Raw genomic sequence first — 19,100 nt, 5'->3', positions numbered from 1 at the left:
CCGCGCCTATGCTAATGCCGTGACATCAGGAGGCGAGGCCCTGCAGGCAGTGGCTGCGGCGCGTGCTGCCAGCCCGGGGGTGTGCGCGGGGCTCCACGCTGCCTCCTTGCAGCCCAGGCGCGGCGCTGGGCACAGGCGCAGGGGCAGGTGTGCGGGCCCGGCGGTGCTGGATGCCGCCCTCGTGGCTCGGCTTGTAGATGGAAGGGCAGAAAGCAGGCGGCATGCCCGGGCCGCTGTCTCCCGGCTACGCCGCGCAGGTGCCCTACAACTACAACCAGCTGGAAGGGAGGTTCAAGCAGCTGCAAGGTAAGAGGCCGGCGGGGTTGCTAAGCTGCGCGGCCTCCAAACACGCCGGCTGGGAGGAGAAAGGGTGCAGGGGCTGTGTGAAGTGGGACTGGCTGCTCTGGTCTTGCACATCTCAGGCTAGAAAGGATTACCTCCCCCCCCCCAGCTGTAGAACAATAGGAAGATGGGGGAGAAGGGAGGGGAGGGGAGTGGGCTTTTTTGTTGTTGCTTTGTTTGAACCCCCCACCGCCCTTGCAAATTACAGCTGGGAACCTATGGGGTTTTAACCTGGAGAAATGCCTTCCCATTCCTCCTCACAGGGCCTCGTGGGGAGAGGTGTAACCTGTCATTTTCCAATCTGGAAAGTCCTTTCCAAGGTGTGGGAGGGTGGCAAGTCTGTGGGAGCTGTGTTAGGAGAAAACACTTACCTACTGGGACCTTTCTGTTGTTTGCAGTGTGTCTCTGATAGCACTTGGGGGTTGGGAGGGTGTCTTTTCATGTTGATTTAATTCTTTGTGTGAAAACAGGAAACAGGCATTTGTTTTTAGAAGTAGTCTATTTGTCGCAGGGAACAGGCCTTTATATTTTGAGCACAAATCAAGAGTATCACCAGTGTAATAGAAGAGAATCAGGCCTGCATTTCTCTCTCCCTCTCCCCCTCTCATGGCATAGACCTAGGCGCTGTGTGTAAAGCGTGCTTCAGGAATGAATGAACCATGCAGACTCTTCGGTCTGAAAATCAAAAGGGATTCACCACTCAAACCTCTTACTTTTGCAAATCCATGCGATTTCAGTAAATGATCCCTGAGCCGCCTAAGTGCACTGAAGTTCAGCTTTGCTGTACATGTTTCTTAGTTTAATTTGTGCCACAAGTGTGGTCTCGTGGTTCCTGTCAGAGAGGGAAGAGCCTTGGCTGAGAGGGGGAATGTTTGTATTTGTTGGGATAAAGGGCAAGGGTGAGAGGGGAAAGCACATTCTTTCATTCATCAAGTTTGTTTATCTAGTAAACTGGCTCACAGTAATGACTGGGCTCTGGATCCAAAGAGATAAAGTGACAACATTTTAAACGCTAGTAACTAGACATTCCTTCAGCAGGGCTGGAAAAATCCAGGCTCCAAGTTTACAAGGAAGGGAATACCTTAAAACCTTTAGTTAAGGCATCTGTCAGAACTGCAATAGTTACTTTCAGAAGAACAAGGTGAAGTTGTGACGTTGGGGGGGTGGGGATGATGGGGAAATAAATGTTGGTTCATTTCTCTTCCCATGGGTAAGCTAGAAGTCTAACAATGCAGATTTTATCACTGTCAGTTTGGCCAGTTGAGGAATCCGTGATCAGTTTGTTTACATCAGGTTGAAGCAGATTGCAGCAGTCAGCCTGGAAAGTGCATTTTCCCCTCGAAGGAAGGAATGCGTTGTGTGTGTTGACTTTAGAATACAATTCACTGTCACAAGTCTCCCTGAGTGTGCTGCAATTTCCTCCAAAGAATGAACAGATAAAAACCAAGGAATTTGTTAGTAAGTGGAGGAAGGGGCTTGGCAGCAGATGCCCATAACAAAGGCTGTTTATTCACAATGCTGGGGGGGATTTGATTTGATAAATAGTGCTGACCATCTTGTGGGGTGGGGTGTAAGCGCAGGAAATGTCTTACATTATGCACTAAATACTCCATAAAGTTCCAAGCAGCAACACCCAGTGCCATGTGGTGTGAAGGGGTGGTTTGGCTGGGCTGACACAATGGGGTTAACGCCTCACATTGAGAAACATTTTGAAAGTTCACTTGGCGACTGGTTTAAAATGTTAAAGTGATTCTTACCCTCCAAACTGTCTCAAAATAATATACTTTTTGGTCAAAGTGATGTGTGCTGGTAGCTGCTTAGTGTGGAAATGAAAGTTCAGGACTGGCTATAATGAGCCCAATAATGACAGTATTTGTAATTTACACTTTCATGATGTTTGCCCTTTCCCATTACAGAATGCTCAAAAGCAAATAATAATGACATGGCCGTACCTTGCTAATTCTGCAGTCGCAAGAGAGAAGTATCACTCAAATCTTATTGCCCTTCTTGTTTTGGGTGTTCCCTCTACTATGCTATGGGTTACCAAATAGATAACAGAAGTGATACTTCTCTTGAGATGCATCTGCTCACATAACGGAGACAGAACAGAATAACTTAACTTCCTTTGACCTTCCTCTGATCCGGAACCATGCCACTGTTTTCCATGATCTGGAAGGTTTCCATTTTTGGGTGTCTACATCCAGTTTTGCTAGATGCCATTCAGTTCTGAAGAACTGTATCGCATCCCCTGTAAGAGGTACTCAAAATGTAGAGCAAGTGCCCAGGCTCTGTGTTTACCTACGAAGATGTAGGTAAATTCAGTGGTGAGGATGACTGTGTTTTGATCTTGCCTCATGGAAAGTAGAGGAGGCTGTGGGGTTGGAACTGGAGAAGAGCAAAGGAGCAAGGAGGCAACCTGAGCCTGCCCCTAAGATGAGTACTGATTCAGACCCCAAATGATGACTACATGCCCTTCTAATCAGCTATTTAAAATGTAAAGAAGTGTCTCAATGGTAAGCTCAAAGCAATTCTGCTGATAAACTTGACTCTGAGGCTGAGAGATTTTTAGACAATGCTTCTCATTGTGTTTCAAGGTTGTTTAAATGATTAGATGCCATATCTGTAGATAACAAGGGTACATTCAATCTGTGGTAACATCCCACCCAAAAAACTCTTCTAGCTCTCATAAAGAAGTTGTTACAGGATGCTGATGGTTGTGAGGTGAGGGCACTTAACCCTATTCATGCTTATGAAGAGAGTCCTCAGGCAGCAGAGGCATAAGGAAAGAAACTGTTAAACTGGCACTAATAGTACAAGTGGCATTAAAATGCAGATGCACATGAAGAAAACTGAAAGTGGGAAAGTGTGGTCATCATCTGTAGACTCGGAGTACTTTGTTCTTCAAGGTCATCATAACTCATCAGCCTGCCATTGGGAATAGCAGTGCAAGTTTAGAGACTGAAGAAGTTTGTTGCTCAAGTTCCTTACTTTTTTTTTTTTTTTTAAGTGTATGTAAGGGTTGGTTTATTATGGTCAGTTTGTAAGTGAGAAATAATATCACTAGTTTTGCTAGTCTTAAATATGGTGGATCCGTTCTTTATGGTCAGTTAAGCATTAAATGGGAACCTTAAGGTAGTGAAAGAACTGACCAGAAACGAAGACAGGCCTCAGACAGGGTCCTGCAGGAAACCTATTCCTATTTAACCCACTTAAGGTATTGCAGTTCAGACGAGAAATTGTTTGAGAAGCAAAATAAAAATGTGCTATTACTAGTAATTGAGCTTATTGTCTTTCTTGTTCTAACCTTGTGGGATTCATTGTTATGCTTGATGGGAGTGTGGAAGATAGATAGTAGGGTAGATTCACACCTCTAGGGTGCTTATACACATGCAGTGGGGCTGCTTCAACACGCTGTTAAAGCGTGTCGGAGCAGCTTCGATTAAACAACAGATTGTCTCTCTTTTATAATTCATCATCAGACTATCAAGTTAGAGGCTTCATTTTTACTTGTGTATTTTTCAGGGGCTTTCAGAAACAGCTTAGTTTCCAAGATACCAGGCTTGACCTAACACCCACAAGGCAGCCTCCCCTCACTCCTTATGGACTTCAAAGGAATTGAGCTCAGTCCTTATCTTTGCTTTATAGTTAAGTGGTTGTGCTCAAATGTCCTCTAGGACAGTGGTTCTTAACCTTTTTTTGTACCAAGACCTATTTGTAAATATCAGTGGACAATCCCCACCCAATTGCCCCTTACTCCCAACCTGCTGCCTACCAGACCCCAGCTCTCCAGTGTGTGGGACAGGAGGGGAGGTGTGTGGGGCATGGAGGGCCCCAGGCAGCCCCTTGCAAGCTGGAACTCTTCCCATGTTTCTGTCCTTTTACGGAGAATCTATTTTTAAAAGTTTCATCCATTTTTAAAGTTTGTTTGCGACTGTTTCATATATTCTTGCGACCCGCAAGTTGAGAAACGCTGCTCTAGGATGAGAGTTTCCAAAGCCTCAAGGTGGAATATGATGGTTTCTTCCTTACACTCAGTCTTTCAATACCAGTTCTGTAGGGAGGATGACCAAGGATCAGACCAACAGAGGAGCTTTATTTTGGATTTAACTTACAACTTTTTGTAAGGATTTCTTTTAATAGGGAAGGAGTTTGAGTGAGTGAATGTGTTTAGTGAGCAGGAGTACAAGTGAAATATGGTAGTAATGTATCAGTTGAGTTCCTCACAGTAAGCATTGTATTAAGAGGGAACCTGATGAGGCAGCTTTACCTAAGCTAAAAAATGAAAATGATCTTCTGATTGTGATGCATGTTCTCTGCAGCAAGCTTTGCCTTGAGACCAAAGCCCCTCAGCCCCACTTAGGTGTGCACCAGCCTAGATTAGACAGGTTTGGCATCTGGGATTTGAGTTTGGCAGGGGAAAAGAGCCAATGCAATTCTCCATCTCTAAGTAATTGAAGGAAATTGTCTTTGATGGCGCGGTTATGCATTATATTCACGTGTGAATCCAGCCAAGCTATGAGGCTGTACACAGCACTGCTGTCAGGAATCCCCACCCCCTCTACGGCCCTTTATGTCTAAGAAGTTCAGTAGACAAGATGCACTGGCCTTACTCCTCCAGTCTTCCATGAACATACGTGGGGAATCCCTGTGGAAACTGCCCTCGTGAGAGTTGTGGAGGGCAGTTTGACCTGGCGCAATGGAATCCCTGCATTTGTCTACAGCCAGGACCCACTGGGGAGTTAAGAGTCTGATCAGGGTTTGCCCTCTTAGAATTTGGTAGAGAGAGATGTTTTTGTTGGTGCAGCGCTTCAGTTCTGGAGAATTTCATGATCTGCATAGCTATAGCCAGTGATTAGTAATGGACACCCTATTTTAACTTAGCTACTAGCTTTCCTTGTTATGCTAATTGCTACTAGAAGTGAGGCAAAGGAAGTTAAATTTAATTTCACATAAAATGTCACTCAATTTTACATTTTCCCCCCTTTTCTTTTTTTTACTTCGAGCCAATTTGAATTGCAAATCTATTCATGTTCTTTAGGTCAAACTCTGCCTGGTACTCAGCCCTTTGCAGCCCCTTTACTCCTAATATATGCTGGGGACAGGCTAACACAAGTTATAAAGGAAAGGAAATGTTTGCTAATTCATTGAATTTTCCTTAATGATATGTTTGGGATATTTATTTCTATGAAGATCTTGATTCTGTTCCTTCTGTTTAAAAAATAATTCTGCAAAGCACATTCAGATCCTAGGCTTGTTTTTATGTGGCTGTTTTGAAAGGCTAAGAAGACAGCGATTGAATATTGTTGAAAGTGTCCTGTGTTTAGATATTCATTGAAAATATTTATATGTATGCAACTGTTAAAAGAAAAGGCTTTAAAAACAATCCTGTCACTTAGTTGAGTATCTAATTTGGGGATTTAAGTCAGAGGAAATGACGTGCTCTGGGTTGTAATTAGAGCATCCAACTTCTCCATTAAAACTGACTTTAAAGCAAAGCACCTGCTGGGGCTTGTGTTTAGTCCCTGTCTGTTCCTAAAATTAGCTGGCCAAATTTAAGCCATTTTTGCATCCTTGTGCCTCCTCTTGTCAGTTCTTTGCAGAGTTGTGATGAAAACTTGAGGCAGAGAAGCACAGTGGTACAAAGTAGATTAAAACTTCCTTACAGTTTAGGCTTTTTTCCAGAAAAGTGCAGTTGCCCTCAGTTGCAGTTGCCATATTCAAATTATACCATAGTATTTACATAATGCCCTGGTAGTCTTTACCTGAAATACTGTAGCAAGGTATCTAGATTCTGGGGCACTACATTATGTCAGACTGGAGCTGGCATGGCAGCTTCATCTACATTAAGAAGGGGAAGCTTTTATTTAATTTAATATGAAAATTAATATTTGGCTAGGAACTACCCCTTGTGTTGATTTGATATTAAATATAAATGGCTCTTCCTGCAAAAGTTTCAGTGCCTGCACAAGTTTCAGTGCTGCAGGATTTTGTAGTGTGTGTACATAACTTCATCAAACAGGTAATCAAGAGAAAGCTGGGTAGGTGGTACTTTTGGTTCTTGGAACCTGTGCAGATGTGGGAGGCAGTTTAAAAATGTAATACAAGCATGTTAGAGGGATGTTTCTGCAGGGAAATAGCCTAAATCAGGGATGTTAAAGATATGACTCATGGGCCAGATCCTTCCCATGGAGCCTTATTATCTGGCCCGTGGTGTTGCCCATGGGTCTCATACCAGATTACACACTGCACGTGACATGCTTTGAACTGGCAGTGTACACCAGCCTAGCTTTGTGTGCTGCATATGGTATATGAGACTGGTTTGGGATGCACTGCATGCAGTGCAGGCTAGTGTGGGATGTGCACTGCATGTGGAGTGCAGGGCTAATTGGGAGCGCACTCCATGAAGCAGCCACACCAGACTGGCCCTGCACACTAGATTTGATGTGTGGGGCTCATCTGTGGGCCCGATCTGTGGGCCTCATCCTGATGAGTTTGATACCCCGGCCTAAAATGCTAGCCCTTACATTGTTAGATGCAAGGGTCAATGTAGCATTGGTAGAACTTGGGAAACTTCACACCTGTCAGAGCGTCTGTTTCAGACTTCTCATAAAAGGCTCAGTTGGTTTTACATTTGCAATGTTTGCTTTTAACCATATGAGCTTGAAACTGACTGATTTTAATGGCGCCATGCAGACTTGCACCAGCTTCAGAGTTAGCCCTTTGCATTTTTATATTGTGATATATATATATATATATATTTTTTTTGGCTAAATGTAGTAGAGGATCCAGAAGCAGACAAGCGGGGAAGCAGGTTTCTGTTTTAAATAGGTTTATCATCCTAGTCCTACTCCATCTTATTACAGTTTTGCCACTGACTTGGAATGGAGAGATGCTTAGCCCTGTTAGCCTGAAGTCAGGCAGAAGGCAGGGGGAAGAGTCTTTTGAGCAACCAACCCACTTTTTGCTTCAGTTTGCAGTTCCACCTGTTTGTCCCTTTCTTTTAAACCCTTTCTGTAAGTCTTGGATCTGAGGAAATAGGCAGCAAACAGCTCATGCCTCCGGTACCTGCAAGATTCTTTGAAGGGGTAGCAGGAAGTGTGAGGAGATAAGCAGATAAGGGGAGGCACAGGCTCCAGGTGTGAGGAAATAAGCAAATAAGGACAGGCATAGGCTCTCCATGGCCTCTCTGCAAGGAGATAAGTACTGTAATAAACATTAGTTCTTGGAATGGCATGCTGCTCAATTCACAAAAGTTATGGTAGGGGGGGTCCTGAGTATAAAAAGGTTGAGAACCATTGCTCTAAGGTGATACCCTGCTTTCTGACTGACTTGGAGTGAGCTCCAGACAGACTGCATCCAGTTGAAGGTCATCGTAAAGAGCCAATGCAACAAGCGTTTTCTTAACTAATTTCTGTCTTAAATCTGTGTTGTCCTCACTAACTTCTTTTTTTTTCTTTCTTCCTTCAGCTTTTCTTTTGCCTTTTAAATGTATGCCCTGAATGTAATTAGAATCAGCATAAACTAAAGATCTTGGAAGGGGTGAGAGGAGAAGAAATTACAGATTTGCAGTATGGCTCACTTTAACTGTTTGCTGTGCTCACCTGCCATTCTGTTGTCTGTTAGAGCAGCACATTATATTGTGTTTAATAAGATGTATTGGAAATAGAGCTGAAAGTATGAAGATGCAGAACCTTTTTTCTTGATGCTGATTGGAGCCAATTCAGTGAAAGGCTATTTAATTACTACCATCTCTTCAGGCTTTTTTTGTTCCTGTTCAAGTTGATGTGAAAGTATCAAATATCAGTTATTCAGTGTCAGTGTATGGGAATGACCTGTTTTTCCCCACATGAAAAATGAGCGATCTCCACACTGAATAAACAGCATTAAGAAAGTTATTAAGCAAAGTAGTAGGAACTGGTTTCTCTTTTAAGTTGTAGAAGCAGGAGGAAAGAAAAGAACTGGGTAAGAGGGTGGACCAGAAGCCGCTTTGTACTTCAGATACAATGGAGTCAGAATTTAACTTGTGTGGCTCCCACACAAGGTAACGCTTGTTTTAGTGTCATCCTTCAATCTGACTGATTTACTGTCTTCAAAGGTTACTAAATGGGTGTATGGATGAAAAGCTAGTCTCCTATATACATTTTTTTGTTAGTACTGTCAAAGTTGGACTAAAGGTCATTAATGGAAAGAATTAGAAATCTGTGGATTACACCACATTACTGCTAACCCTTTATTGTTATACAGTTCTGGATTTGTTATGTCAAGACCAAAACAGGAAAAGCGAATACAAAAGCCCAGAGGACACAATGTGCTCCATCCACTGGCACGAGTGCAAATAGTTTGAAGTGCCTTTCTGTTCTCCCCAGTTTAAATGGATTGTTGACCATATGTGGGGGGGAGAGGGGGAGATGATGAGAATGTAGTTAGCCTGAGTGCCCAATATGATTTCTCTCTCCTTATGCCCTTTTGCTTCCCAGAATACATACTGGGTATAGATGAAAATGGCCTGTCAGAACAATCAAAAATGTCCAGTGCTTGTTGAAGATGTTCATAGCAGAAGTCTGTTTCTTTCAGACGAGGGAACACAAGATGGATGAGGATCAGTCATGCTTGTGACTTTTGATGTAGAATCTAAGGTCATAATGGCAGAGAGAATCTATATTAAAACAAAGGACCTCGTACAGTTGCTGCTGGAACTAGGCTATCTTGAGCTGAGAGTGTCCTTTGTGAAGGAAAACTACTGTAGCCAAACTAATATTAACCAGTCTCCCTAGATATGCTGAATGCCCCACTGTGTTTCCTTTAGAAAAAAATTGATGTAAAAGGACCTTCAGTGTTCAAGAGGGACAGTACATTTAAACAGGCATATAGTAAATCACAGCACAGTCTAGAGGCTGCATTTGTGTGTTGTTTTTTTAAAGGTCTTGTGAAAGATTTGGCATTACTGAGTTGCCTTTTAATCATGAAATAATGTAACTGGAAATCTAGATAACTTAATGTCCTCTCAGTTTTTGTTTTCATAAAAATAAGAGCAGGAGATCATTACAGAGCACACAGTTGGCTGATAATAAAGTCTTCTGTGTGTTAGGTAATTGTTATTGGGAGTAAAATACATTTTACTAAAGAACGGTACAGAATTGTGTATTAGACTATAGGCACGAGCCCACACGTATAGCTATCCTAAACATGATCTGTGAATTGCTAATTAGGCACATGCCTTTTCATCTGCAAACATAAGATGTCTAATTCCATTTTGTTCCATAAGCATGTTGTTAATAGTCCCCAAACCAGAAAGTCCACCAACATCTTCCTCTGGGAGTTGTATCTCAGACATGTGCATGTAAAAATTATAGGGCAGAGGTTTCTAATGAATTCTGCTTTTAATGGAAAGCCAAAGGACTCTTACTTACCGTCTCTTGTTAAAAGCAGTAGACAGATGCTCATCTCAGAAGAGGATTACGTAGCTGGGAAATGCTGTAGAAATGCATTTTAAATGGCTGCAAGGTGCAGAGGTTACAGTACATGCTTTAACATTGCATGCTAATTGTAAACAAGGGAGATTCTTTTTCATACTGTGGCTTGATGTAAATTCAGTGTTGCTGTGCTACATGGCATTTATGAGTTTTCCCGCAGATCATCTGACAAATAGAAATGAAATTACAGCGATGCAAATTTGTTGCAAGAAAATGTTTTGGTTTCCAAAAGATTTTTAAGGTAGGATAAGGCCTAACATGATTGTGAAGAGGTGTTTGGAGTCTGGTGATGCCCTCAGAGTAAGCTTCTTGGGTGATGCATGTTTGAGATTACTCCGCTGCAGCTAATGGAGCTACATTATTGTACAAAGCTGAGGATCTGCACCATTGAGCTTTCTCTCTGCACTGTAGGCTCGCTCCTTTGTTTTTCTCACAGTTCTGCTGCTTTTGGGTTGCAGCTTCTCTGCACTGATATCACGTGTTGGGTTTTCCCCTTGAAATACAACAAACTTCTTTGGGTCTTTTTATTCTGATAACATTGCTGAGTTTTGCGTATGATTTGAACATGACTGAAGTCGCACAAATAAGGAAAGTAAAAATATATCCAGGTTTCCTAGGTGTCGCCAAAAAAAACGAAGTCAATTTACTTGTAGTTAGCTAACTCTGCCCTTGGTTGGGAAAGTAAGTTATTTAGCACATCTGTGAATATCTTTTCATAACAATGGTAATTGGGAGGGAAGCAGAAGTATCCCGTTAATACAGAAGCCATTCTTTTTGGGGTGTGTGCATCTTTTACGTTTTTTTCAGACTGTACTGTAGCTGCGGATGTGAGAGCAGTTTAGCGTGAGTAAAGCTCATTATGATATAGCAATTAAACCAATTGTGCATAAATAGAGGAGGTGCTTCAAGAATTTCAGACATTTGTTTTATGTTGAATTTTGGACTGTTAGAGGTGCCAGAAAGATTTGTTTCTGTGATCAGTAATTACAGTTTAACCTGTCTCTAGTTTTTTGAGAAGAACAAAGTTCCTCTTGAGCATGAATATATGCCCCAGATAAGTACACAGGTGTAGTTACATGAGCCAAGAGCTTAGTGGTTATGAGAGGGGAGCATATCTGCTTCTTGTATGTTGTACAGGTGAGCTCCGTGTGCCAGTACTGAGTGGAATGAGGGGCCAGGGGATCTGTTTAAATGGATCCAGTGGCTTGAAGAACAGGCACTGGTGACATGAGCAGACTGAAGCTATATTCCAGTTATGTCTGTGTGGATTAAGTTTTGCCCCCTCTGGGATTAGTTTACTCCCATCAACCACCATGTGCTTCACTTAGTCTGTTTTTTGTACCCAGTGTAACCTGTTCTTTATCCATGTTGCCTTATCCAGTAAGAGGAGGCTGAGTTTGGCTTATAACGTAAGGAAGCAGTTGTGCAATAGGAAAGTTGAACAGTTCTGTAGTTGTTACCCAGGTAACCTTTTGACCTACTGTCATTTTTACAGGTGCAGTAATAATCCAGTAGTCTGTAATACCTGATTATGTTCTAATTGCATCTGAGCGTGGCTGTTCATAGCTTTTGCTTAAGTTACTATTATAAGAATGCACATAGTGAGACATGGGATGTGAAATGGAAAGTGTGGCACATTTCTCCCTTCAGTACTAAGCTGCAACTGATTTAACTCTCTCTTTCCTTCAACCTTTTCTGGGAGTGGTGTCTCTGCTGGGAATTTTATACAGTTTTTAGGACAGAAATAGTTATGTTCTGTCTGTAACTAGACTGTAAAAATAGCATTGCATACAGAAATTTGGCACAAGCCCTTTCTGTCTGAGAATATTAAAGCTATTCGCAAAAGAGCATAGATAGTGCTGTAATAAAAAATAAAGCATGGAACCCAGAAACATTTTTATTACGTCAGATTGTGTGGAATTGTCGAATTCAACAGAGATGTAAAAGTGTAAAGCCACCCAGAAATTAGCAGGTTAATCCCCTCACTGTTTAAATTTATTATTTTCTAAGTAATACATGCTGCCAGTGGTCCCAGAGTTCCCTTGTCAGGACCATTTGGCCCTTCTCTCCCTTCCTTGACCAGTCTCCTGCTCAACAGGGAGGAAGCATAGGGTATGGAGGGCACCCTCTCCAGACAGTCTGTGCTGAGCTTAGGACCCGAGGGGGAAGTGTAAAATGTTCCTGTACTGCAGAATCTGGGCTAAGGTGAGGAAAGCGACGCCGCTGTGTGATCTTTGCAGTGCCCAGAGCAATGTGTTAGGCAAAAGGCTCCCTTTTATTTTTGATCTCTCCTGAACTCCATAGATGTGGTGTGCCAGACTCTCAACATTTGTTAACAGAGGTATATATAACACATATTCTGTCTGTCTGTCTGTCTGTCTGTCTCTCTCACTTCTATATGTGTGCGCATGTGCACATATGAATTAGTGCTAAAATGCCTCTTGCCCTCCAAAGAACTCTTTCCATCTTGTCCCCCATGATTTTACGTAAACAAACCTTCATTTTTGGTTTGTTCCTGTTGCCAGGTTTAAACTACATTTTCCCAGAAGCTACTGTAGGTCATGCTGGACTATTTTTTTTAAAGGGCAGGCAGAGAGCATTTTCACAAATCAGAACTGTGTAGGCGCTTGAGTTGGGTTTACATGAGCTCATATGTACATGCACAAGAAAATCCTTATTTAATTAGCGTATGTCAGACATTAAGAATACAGAAGTTGGGTAGGTGTCCACAGAGCTCACACATGCCCTTTGAAAAGGCATAGTTGTAAATACAGTTTTACAGCATGAAGTCTTCCATGCTGTCTGTGTGCAGATCTACACATCTCTATTAAGCGCCTGATACATCTAGGTAGTTGAGCACATTCCTGACTTTGGTCATCTCAGTGGCTCCAGTGAGTTCAGCGGGACTATTCACAAACTTGTTTAGAAGTGTGTCTTAGTACCGTGCTAAACTGGGGCTTAAAATGGGAAGGTCAGTGTACATCAAATAAATGAATAGGGTTTTTTTGTTTTAAATACCATTAATATCACTTTAATATTGATAGGTGATGACTCACTTCTTGCGTTGATATTGATTAATAAAGCACTTTTGTTTGGAAAAGTCAAGATTGTTTGTCAAATATATACTAAGCTATACGGTACACCTTTTTTATATTTCATGACATACGTTGATAACAAAATAAAGTATTAAGACTTATATTTGACAAAAAGAACAGAGTAGCTACTTAATGTGCATCATGGCTAAGGTGGTATCGCTGAAATGACCATAACTTATAGAATTTTTAGAGTTTTTGAGCACTTTACTCTCTTAAATGTTGGCCCTTAATTTCCTTGTTTTATTTAAGCAAAAAGGAAATGGAAAAGAAACCTGAAGTTATGTGGAAAGGTGACAGCTCTAGTTTTTATGGCAATCAGGGCTTGTGGGCAGAGGTGATATCTTCTATTAGACCAACAAGATTTTTGCAAAGAAATTTCTTTAATTGCAAGCTTTGGGGCACAGACACCTTTCATCAGGTAGAGAGTAGAGAACCCTTAATCAGATTCACTTAAAAGGGTTAGAGAAATGGTCTATTCTTAATCCAAAACAAAGCACTACCTCAGTTTCCTTCAAACTTGCCTTGCCTTTTAAGTCTGTGCGATTGAGAGAACAAGTCAAAGATGAACTTTCTAGTTTATGGCCCCTGCTACAATTTAGGAATGAATTCAGCTGAGCAGGAAATTACTGTATCTTACTGGATTTATGTTTTTTTTTCACTCTTACAAAACTCAAAAGGTTGAAGTAAATTTGCTTAAACTTCTCCATTCTACCAACACAAATAAGTAAATCAGCTTTGGGCTGGAACCGAGCAAGGGAATTTTTTTTATATACTGAAATAAAAATTCTGAGGTGAAAGATTAGAAGGAACAGCAGTTTCTAGAGAAATTTAAAAGAGCTGATACCACCAAAATGACGGGATTTATAAGCTTCAGTTTTGACCAACCATGTCCCTTTTATGGGTGATTTTTCATTTCAAGTTCTGAGTGACTTACTGAAACATACCCAGCATGAATTTTCCCCAATGGAATGTAATTTTTTAATGCAAATTTTTCTGGAGCATTTCTTAAATACATAAATGGTAAATGGCTCTGTTCTGCAAACCTCAAGCAAGGAGAATATTTGAGATTTCAGTGGCAGCTGTGCAGGCTTTCAGGGCTACGTATATAGAACAGAGAAGGTAGCTTTTCTTTTTAATGTTTCTTATTGGCAATCTGCTTCAAATCCCATTTAATGTCATTTACATTTTTAAATCTCTTTTTGAAAATGGCTTTATGACATGAATTGTCCAGAGACTCCGGTTAGTAGACGTAATTTTTGCTGTGGCCTACACAATTTTTATTACCATTATACTTTCTGCTTTCATCATGTGTATTGGTCTCTCTCGTTATACCACATAGCCTGTAATTATCAAATGTAAATTACTCGGTGGCTCTGGAAACTAAATGAACTGAACAAATCGTGCAGTGAGATTATGAAATCTGCCAAAAAATTGGAAATATTATTAATCCTAATTGACATGTTGGTTGCTTAAATATGTGTTTTTAATTTAAAATAGTGTAAAAAATAAATATATAATTTAATAGCTAATGATTATAAAAATAACATCTAACTTCCAATTTTTATATTTCCAAATGTTTTAATATTTTAAATGCATTCTTGATGGATTTATTTATTGTATCAAGTGGTTTATTTATACATTTAGTCATTTATATTGGCCAAAACTGTAATGGCCACATTTTTCATTCTCAGAAGATTTACACTAGAGGAATTCTGGTGATTTAAGGCTTTATGATTTAAGAAGTAGGATTAGATTTGAGCGCTAAGCTTATAGTCCTAGGAGAGGCAGCAAAAAAGAAGCTTGCTGCCAAAATCAGCCTAGCACACAACACCAGACCTCTTTCATCTGAGCAGGGAGGGTGGCTGTGGAGTTTACACTGGCCAGGAAAAGATGGTACTACCAGGAGGGCCCAAGTGTGAACTTTTGCTTTCCCTGGCAGTGTATGAACTAAGGGAATGGACACTGAAATCCACCACGCACATTTTAGCAGTTCATATTGGCCTATATTGAATCCTGACACCCCTACTAACTTGTCTGTACTTAACAGTGATCAGCTTTTCTACATAATAAACTAGTGGTTCTCAACCTTTTTTGTACCAGAACCCCTTTTTAAATATTGATGGCCAGTCCTAACCCAGTGCCCCTCACTCCTGACCTGCTGCCCCTTGTCCCCAGGTCCCAGCCCCACAATGTTTGGGTCGGGGGGGTGGGTACATGGGGTGGGGTAGGAGGAATGGGGACAATGATGTGGGGAGCCCTAAGCAACCCCTTGCAGGCTGGAACTCTGCCAGCCTGAAAGGGAAAATCTGCATTTCCCACATTTTTCTCCTTTAAAAGAGAATCCATTTTTAAAAGTTTGTTCATGACTCTTTCATATATTCTTGTGACCCACTTTTGGGTTGTGATCCAGAGGTTGAGAAACACTGCAGTAGAGTACCTCTGAAACACCTTGACATGCATCAGTATGGGCACATAATTGAATTATAGAAGTATGCTGCTAAGTGCACTTCTGCTCTGTCACAAAGAGATCTGACACCTGATTTCATTGAGGTTGCTGACCTGGAACCAATGTTACTGCAGTTGAGGGGATAGAGGAGGAGAGCAGAAAGGAAAGATGGAGGAGTTGATAAACAATGCCTGTCTGACCCCACCCCAAGGCACCTCCATTTGGCTTAAAACTGTAACTATGTGGTTTGGTGAGCCGGAGTTACCCAGTGATGTGGCATCAGCCATTCGCAACTGATAAGAACAAAAAGCTCTTCAAAAATCAGATATTTATTTATTTTTTCTTTAAAAAAAAAAAAAATTTGAAATGAGATTTCAGTTTAATGCAAAATAAGTTAAGGCTGATATTCATAATCTTCTAAAACATTTGCTTAATAAAAATGTGTTGAATCCATGAGCCTTTATTAAAAAGGTTGTGTTCTAGGTGGCATGCCTTTCTGGATAAAGAAAGAACTAAGGGTGAGGGGTGGGGGAATCCAGCTTTTTGAGATCAAGCTTTATAAATGTGGCACAGTAGGTCAGATACTGTATTAAGGGATTGGTCCTGTGGGAGATCTAAGGGCTGTGTTACTGGGTACAAGAGACCTAGGTGGTCTAATGCTCCTATTCTGTGGGTTTTCCTTAGCTAAGCTCTGATTTTATCTGTTAAATTTTAAATGCTGTTTTTGTGGTTAATACCATTCTAATTACCATCCTAATGCAGCTGCTTGACAGGCATGATAAGCAAAAAAATTTAATTAACTTGTAAATAAGCAGTATGCCATTTGCCATTTTCTAGATTACAAAATGTAAAAATAATTCTCTGAAAATATTAACCTATATAATTGCTTACATAAATGTAAATAGTTATTGTGTACTATCTAAGGTAGCAAAAGCATGGACTAAGTCAAGTGCAAAGGCTTGGTTTAGTCTCATTAAATGTATTTTGTTCTCTTATTGTAAGCTGCTCTGAGCTTTTGTTGGGAAGGGTGGCATATAAATCGAATGAGTGAAAAAATAAATGTTTAGCTATCTCAACCCATGCAAATGCACCTTTCTTTAGGAAATAAGTAAAGTACAAATGGAAAGGTGGATTTAAGTCAATGATTTAAATTGAAGCTTTCCACTTGGTGATTTAAATTGCTTTGATTTAAATCAATGTGCTGTGCAGCTGCATGTCTAGGAAGTTTACAAAACAAGCCCCTGCCCCTGCTATCAGCCTTAGTAATACCCCTTTAACTTGCTTATAGGTTAGGAAAAGACTTTTTTTTTTTTTTTTTAAACCTTCTTGGCACTTCCCTGCATTGTACTGGTCGCCAGTGTTTTTCTGGAGGAAGCTGCAAAGGCCACATAAGATTGTGCGCACTTTAGAGCAGTGGTTCTTAACCTTTTTTATACCAGGACCCATTTGTAAACATTGATGGCCAGTCCCAACGCAGTGCCCTCGCTCCTGACCTGCTGCCCCTGGCCCCTAGGCCCCAGCCTCCCTGGTGTGTGGTGCGGGGGGTGGGTGCGTGTGGGAAATGGGGGCTCCCCAAGCAGCCCCTTGCAGGCAGGAATTCTGCCAGCCTGCAAGGGAGAGCCACAGTTTCCCACATTTTTCTCCTTTAAAGTAGAATTCATTTTTAAATTTTGTTTACAACTCTTTCATATATATTTGCAACCCATTTTTGGGTCATGAAGCACTGTTTACAACACTTCTATGACTTCGGACATTTCTGTTGTTCTTTGGTGGGGTTTCAGAGATGGTATCATGGCCTAAGTCAACTCTTGTTCTAGGACCTTTTTATTGAAGCGATTTTTCTCTTTCTTGATTGCAACTGCAATATTTTTTTCCAAGGTTCTTCAGCACTGAGGGCTGCAATGGTTTTGCTGAATTTTTATGCCTGATGGGTTTTTTATGTTAACAGACAAGAGATTTTCATTCCATTTACATGAACTGTTGTAGTCAAGCTATATGCATTGCAGTAGTTATGCCAGAAATTGTGTCTTCAGCAGTTCTGTTCAGTCTGTTTTGGTGCTCATATGTCTCTAGTTACCTTTCTCAGGATGTGATTTTTGGAAATGAGAAGAAATGTGAGTTGGCCTCACTTACGCATGTGTTTATGCTTCTGCTTTACTTGAAGCATGTGAATAGTCTTGGGGGCTGGTCATGTGCTTGAAGCTAAGCAGGAGCCTGTGTGTTTGGAGGAGTGGCTTCCATAGTGCTAAACAGTTTTAAGTCTCCAGTATAACATTTGGATTTCAGTGCATGTCCTTCGCATAATATAAAATAAGAGCTTGTTGGCATCCAGGAATGCAGTTATTAATAGGGTTAAATATCTGATTCTCATTGGTTACTCAATCTAGCAAGCGTGGTTCAGAGGCCACTCCTCTCTGTAAACCTGCTTCAATCTGATTTTTCCTTCTATAATAAAAATGAACTAAGATTTTCTAGTTGGATCTATTAAAAGTGATCTGTGATTGTTATATGTTACATTTATTCCTATGTGACTTTTCACAGATTGTCAGAAACATTCCTGTATGTAGATCTGAAGCTGACTTTGAGGGCTTATTTTTATATTGTAATACTAAACAATTTCAATTCCATGTGAAAATAACGACAGTGAAATTACCTGTCTTACCAAACTCTGCAATGCTTGGCTGGATTGACATTGTTTTATGCAGCATGTTATGGTTTGGGTGAGGTTTAGAAACATCAGAGAGAAAGCAACAGAACTAGTTTGTTTTAAATCAATTTGCATTTGTATAATTTTTCTTTCTCATTTTAAGTCCTTTTGAGAGCTTCTGCATGCAGCACTGCAGAGACTCCAGGCAGTGCAGCCCAAGACAAGGGAGGCACAAAGGTGGCTTAAAACTACCTTATTCCTTACCCCTTTAGCCTCCCTGCAAGTTTTATGCTGTTCCACATGGAGAAGCAGCAGCACATCTCGCCCATTATATTTAATGCCTGTATTAAGTTCTTTTAATATAAACAATAAAGTCTGTAGATTGTCCTAGTGAATATATTTGTTCCTTTGCCTCCATCTACACACGCAGGTAAAGGCACGATTGTATCTAATGTGTGATTCACACAGTTATGCTTCCTGCCATACTACACACACGGTAGGAGATGCAATTGTGAGACTGCTCATTAGATCCAATGAGCCTTACTGCTGGTGTAGGGATTCACAAAAAGCAGACTCCCGTGACTGGGAGCCCCCTTTGCTGAGGGGGCTCCCAGTTGTGGGGACCACATGGGTGCTGCCAGGACTGAGAGCTATGTCAGGTGCAGGATTAGGTCCCAGCTGCCCATGTGGTGCAGGAATTGTCAGACCCAGTTGCTCCCCACAGGCAGCTGGGACTGAGAGTCATGTCATCTGCTGCAGTTTCGCAGCCAAAGGGATGTGTCCTCCCTGGCCCCCTGCAGCTGTGATCTCCCAGCCCCCCCCAAATGTGTTTTGCTTCCCAGTGCCTGGGAGATGGCACCAGGTGTCTGCCTACATGTGCAAATTCAAGCTGGGTAGAAACCAGCTATAAAGTTATTACACATTTTCAAGCAATAACTTTATAGCTGCCTGGACCTTTTTTAAAGTGGGGCGGTTAACTTGCACATGTAGCCAGTCTAAATTTATTGCACAGTTAACAAGGTAATTGGACAATAGCTATAACATGTAGAGGGGGCCTGTATCAAGGAGGAATACACATCCTCGCTAATTAGTAAAGA

The 19,100-nt window shown here is 41.2% G+C and overlaps 1 protein-coding gene across 3 annotated transcripts in view; it reads left to right on the top strand.

Moving 5' to 3' along the window:
- SPTBN1 (spectrin beta, non-erythrocytic 1) overlaps positions 1 to 19,100 on the top strand; it is a 261,640-nt gene that overhangs the window by 131,853 nt on the left and 110,687 nt on the right. Inside the window, exon 1 of one of the 3 annotated variants that reach the window (XM_019508062.1) lies at positions 145 to 306. The exons of the other annotated variants lie outside the window; for them this stretch is intronic. Coding sequence (XP_019363607.1) covers positions 198 to 306 — 109 coding nt within the window. The 5' untranslated portion in view covers positions 145 to 197. Of the gene's footprint in view, positions 1 to 144; positions 307 to 19,100 lie in introns of those variants that run through there. 3 annotated transcript variants of the gene reach the window in all.

The sequence above is a fragment of the Gavialis gangeticus genome, unplaced genomic scaffold (genome assembly GCF_001723915.1).
Source record: "Gavialis gangeticus isolate Ggan-Ray unplaced genomic scaffold, GavGan_comp1, whole genome shotgun sequence".
NCBI lineage: Eukaryota > Metazoa > Chordata > Crocodylia > Gavialidae > Gavialis > Gavialis gangeticus.
The sequence above is the reverse complement of the archived record's forward strand: the minus strand, read 5'-3'. Positions and strand labels throughout refer to the sequence as shown.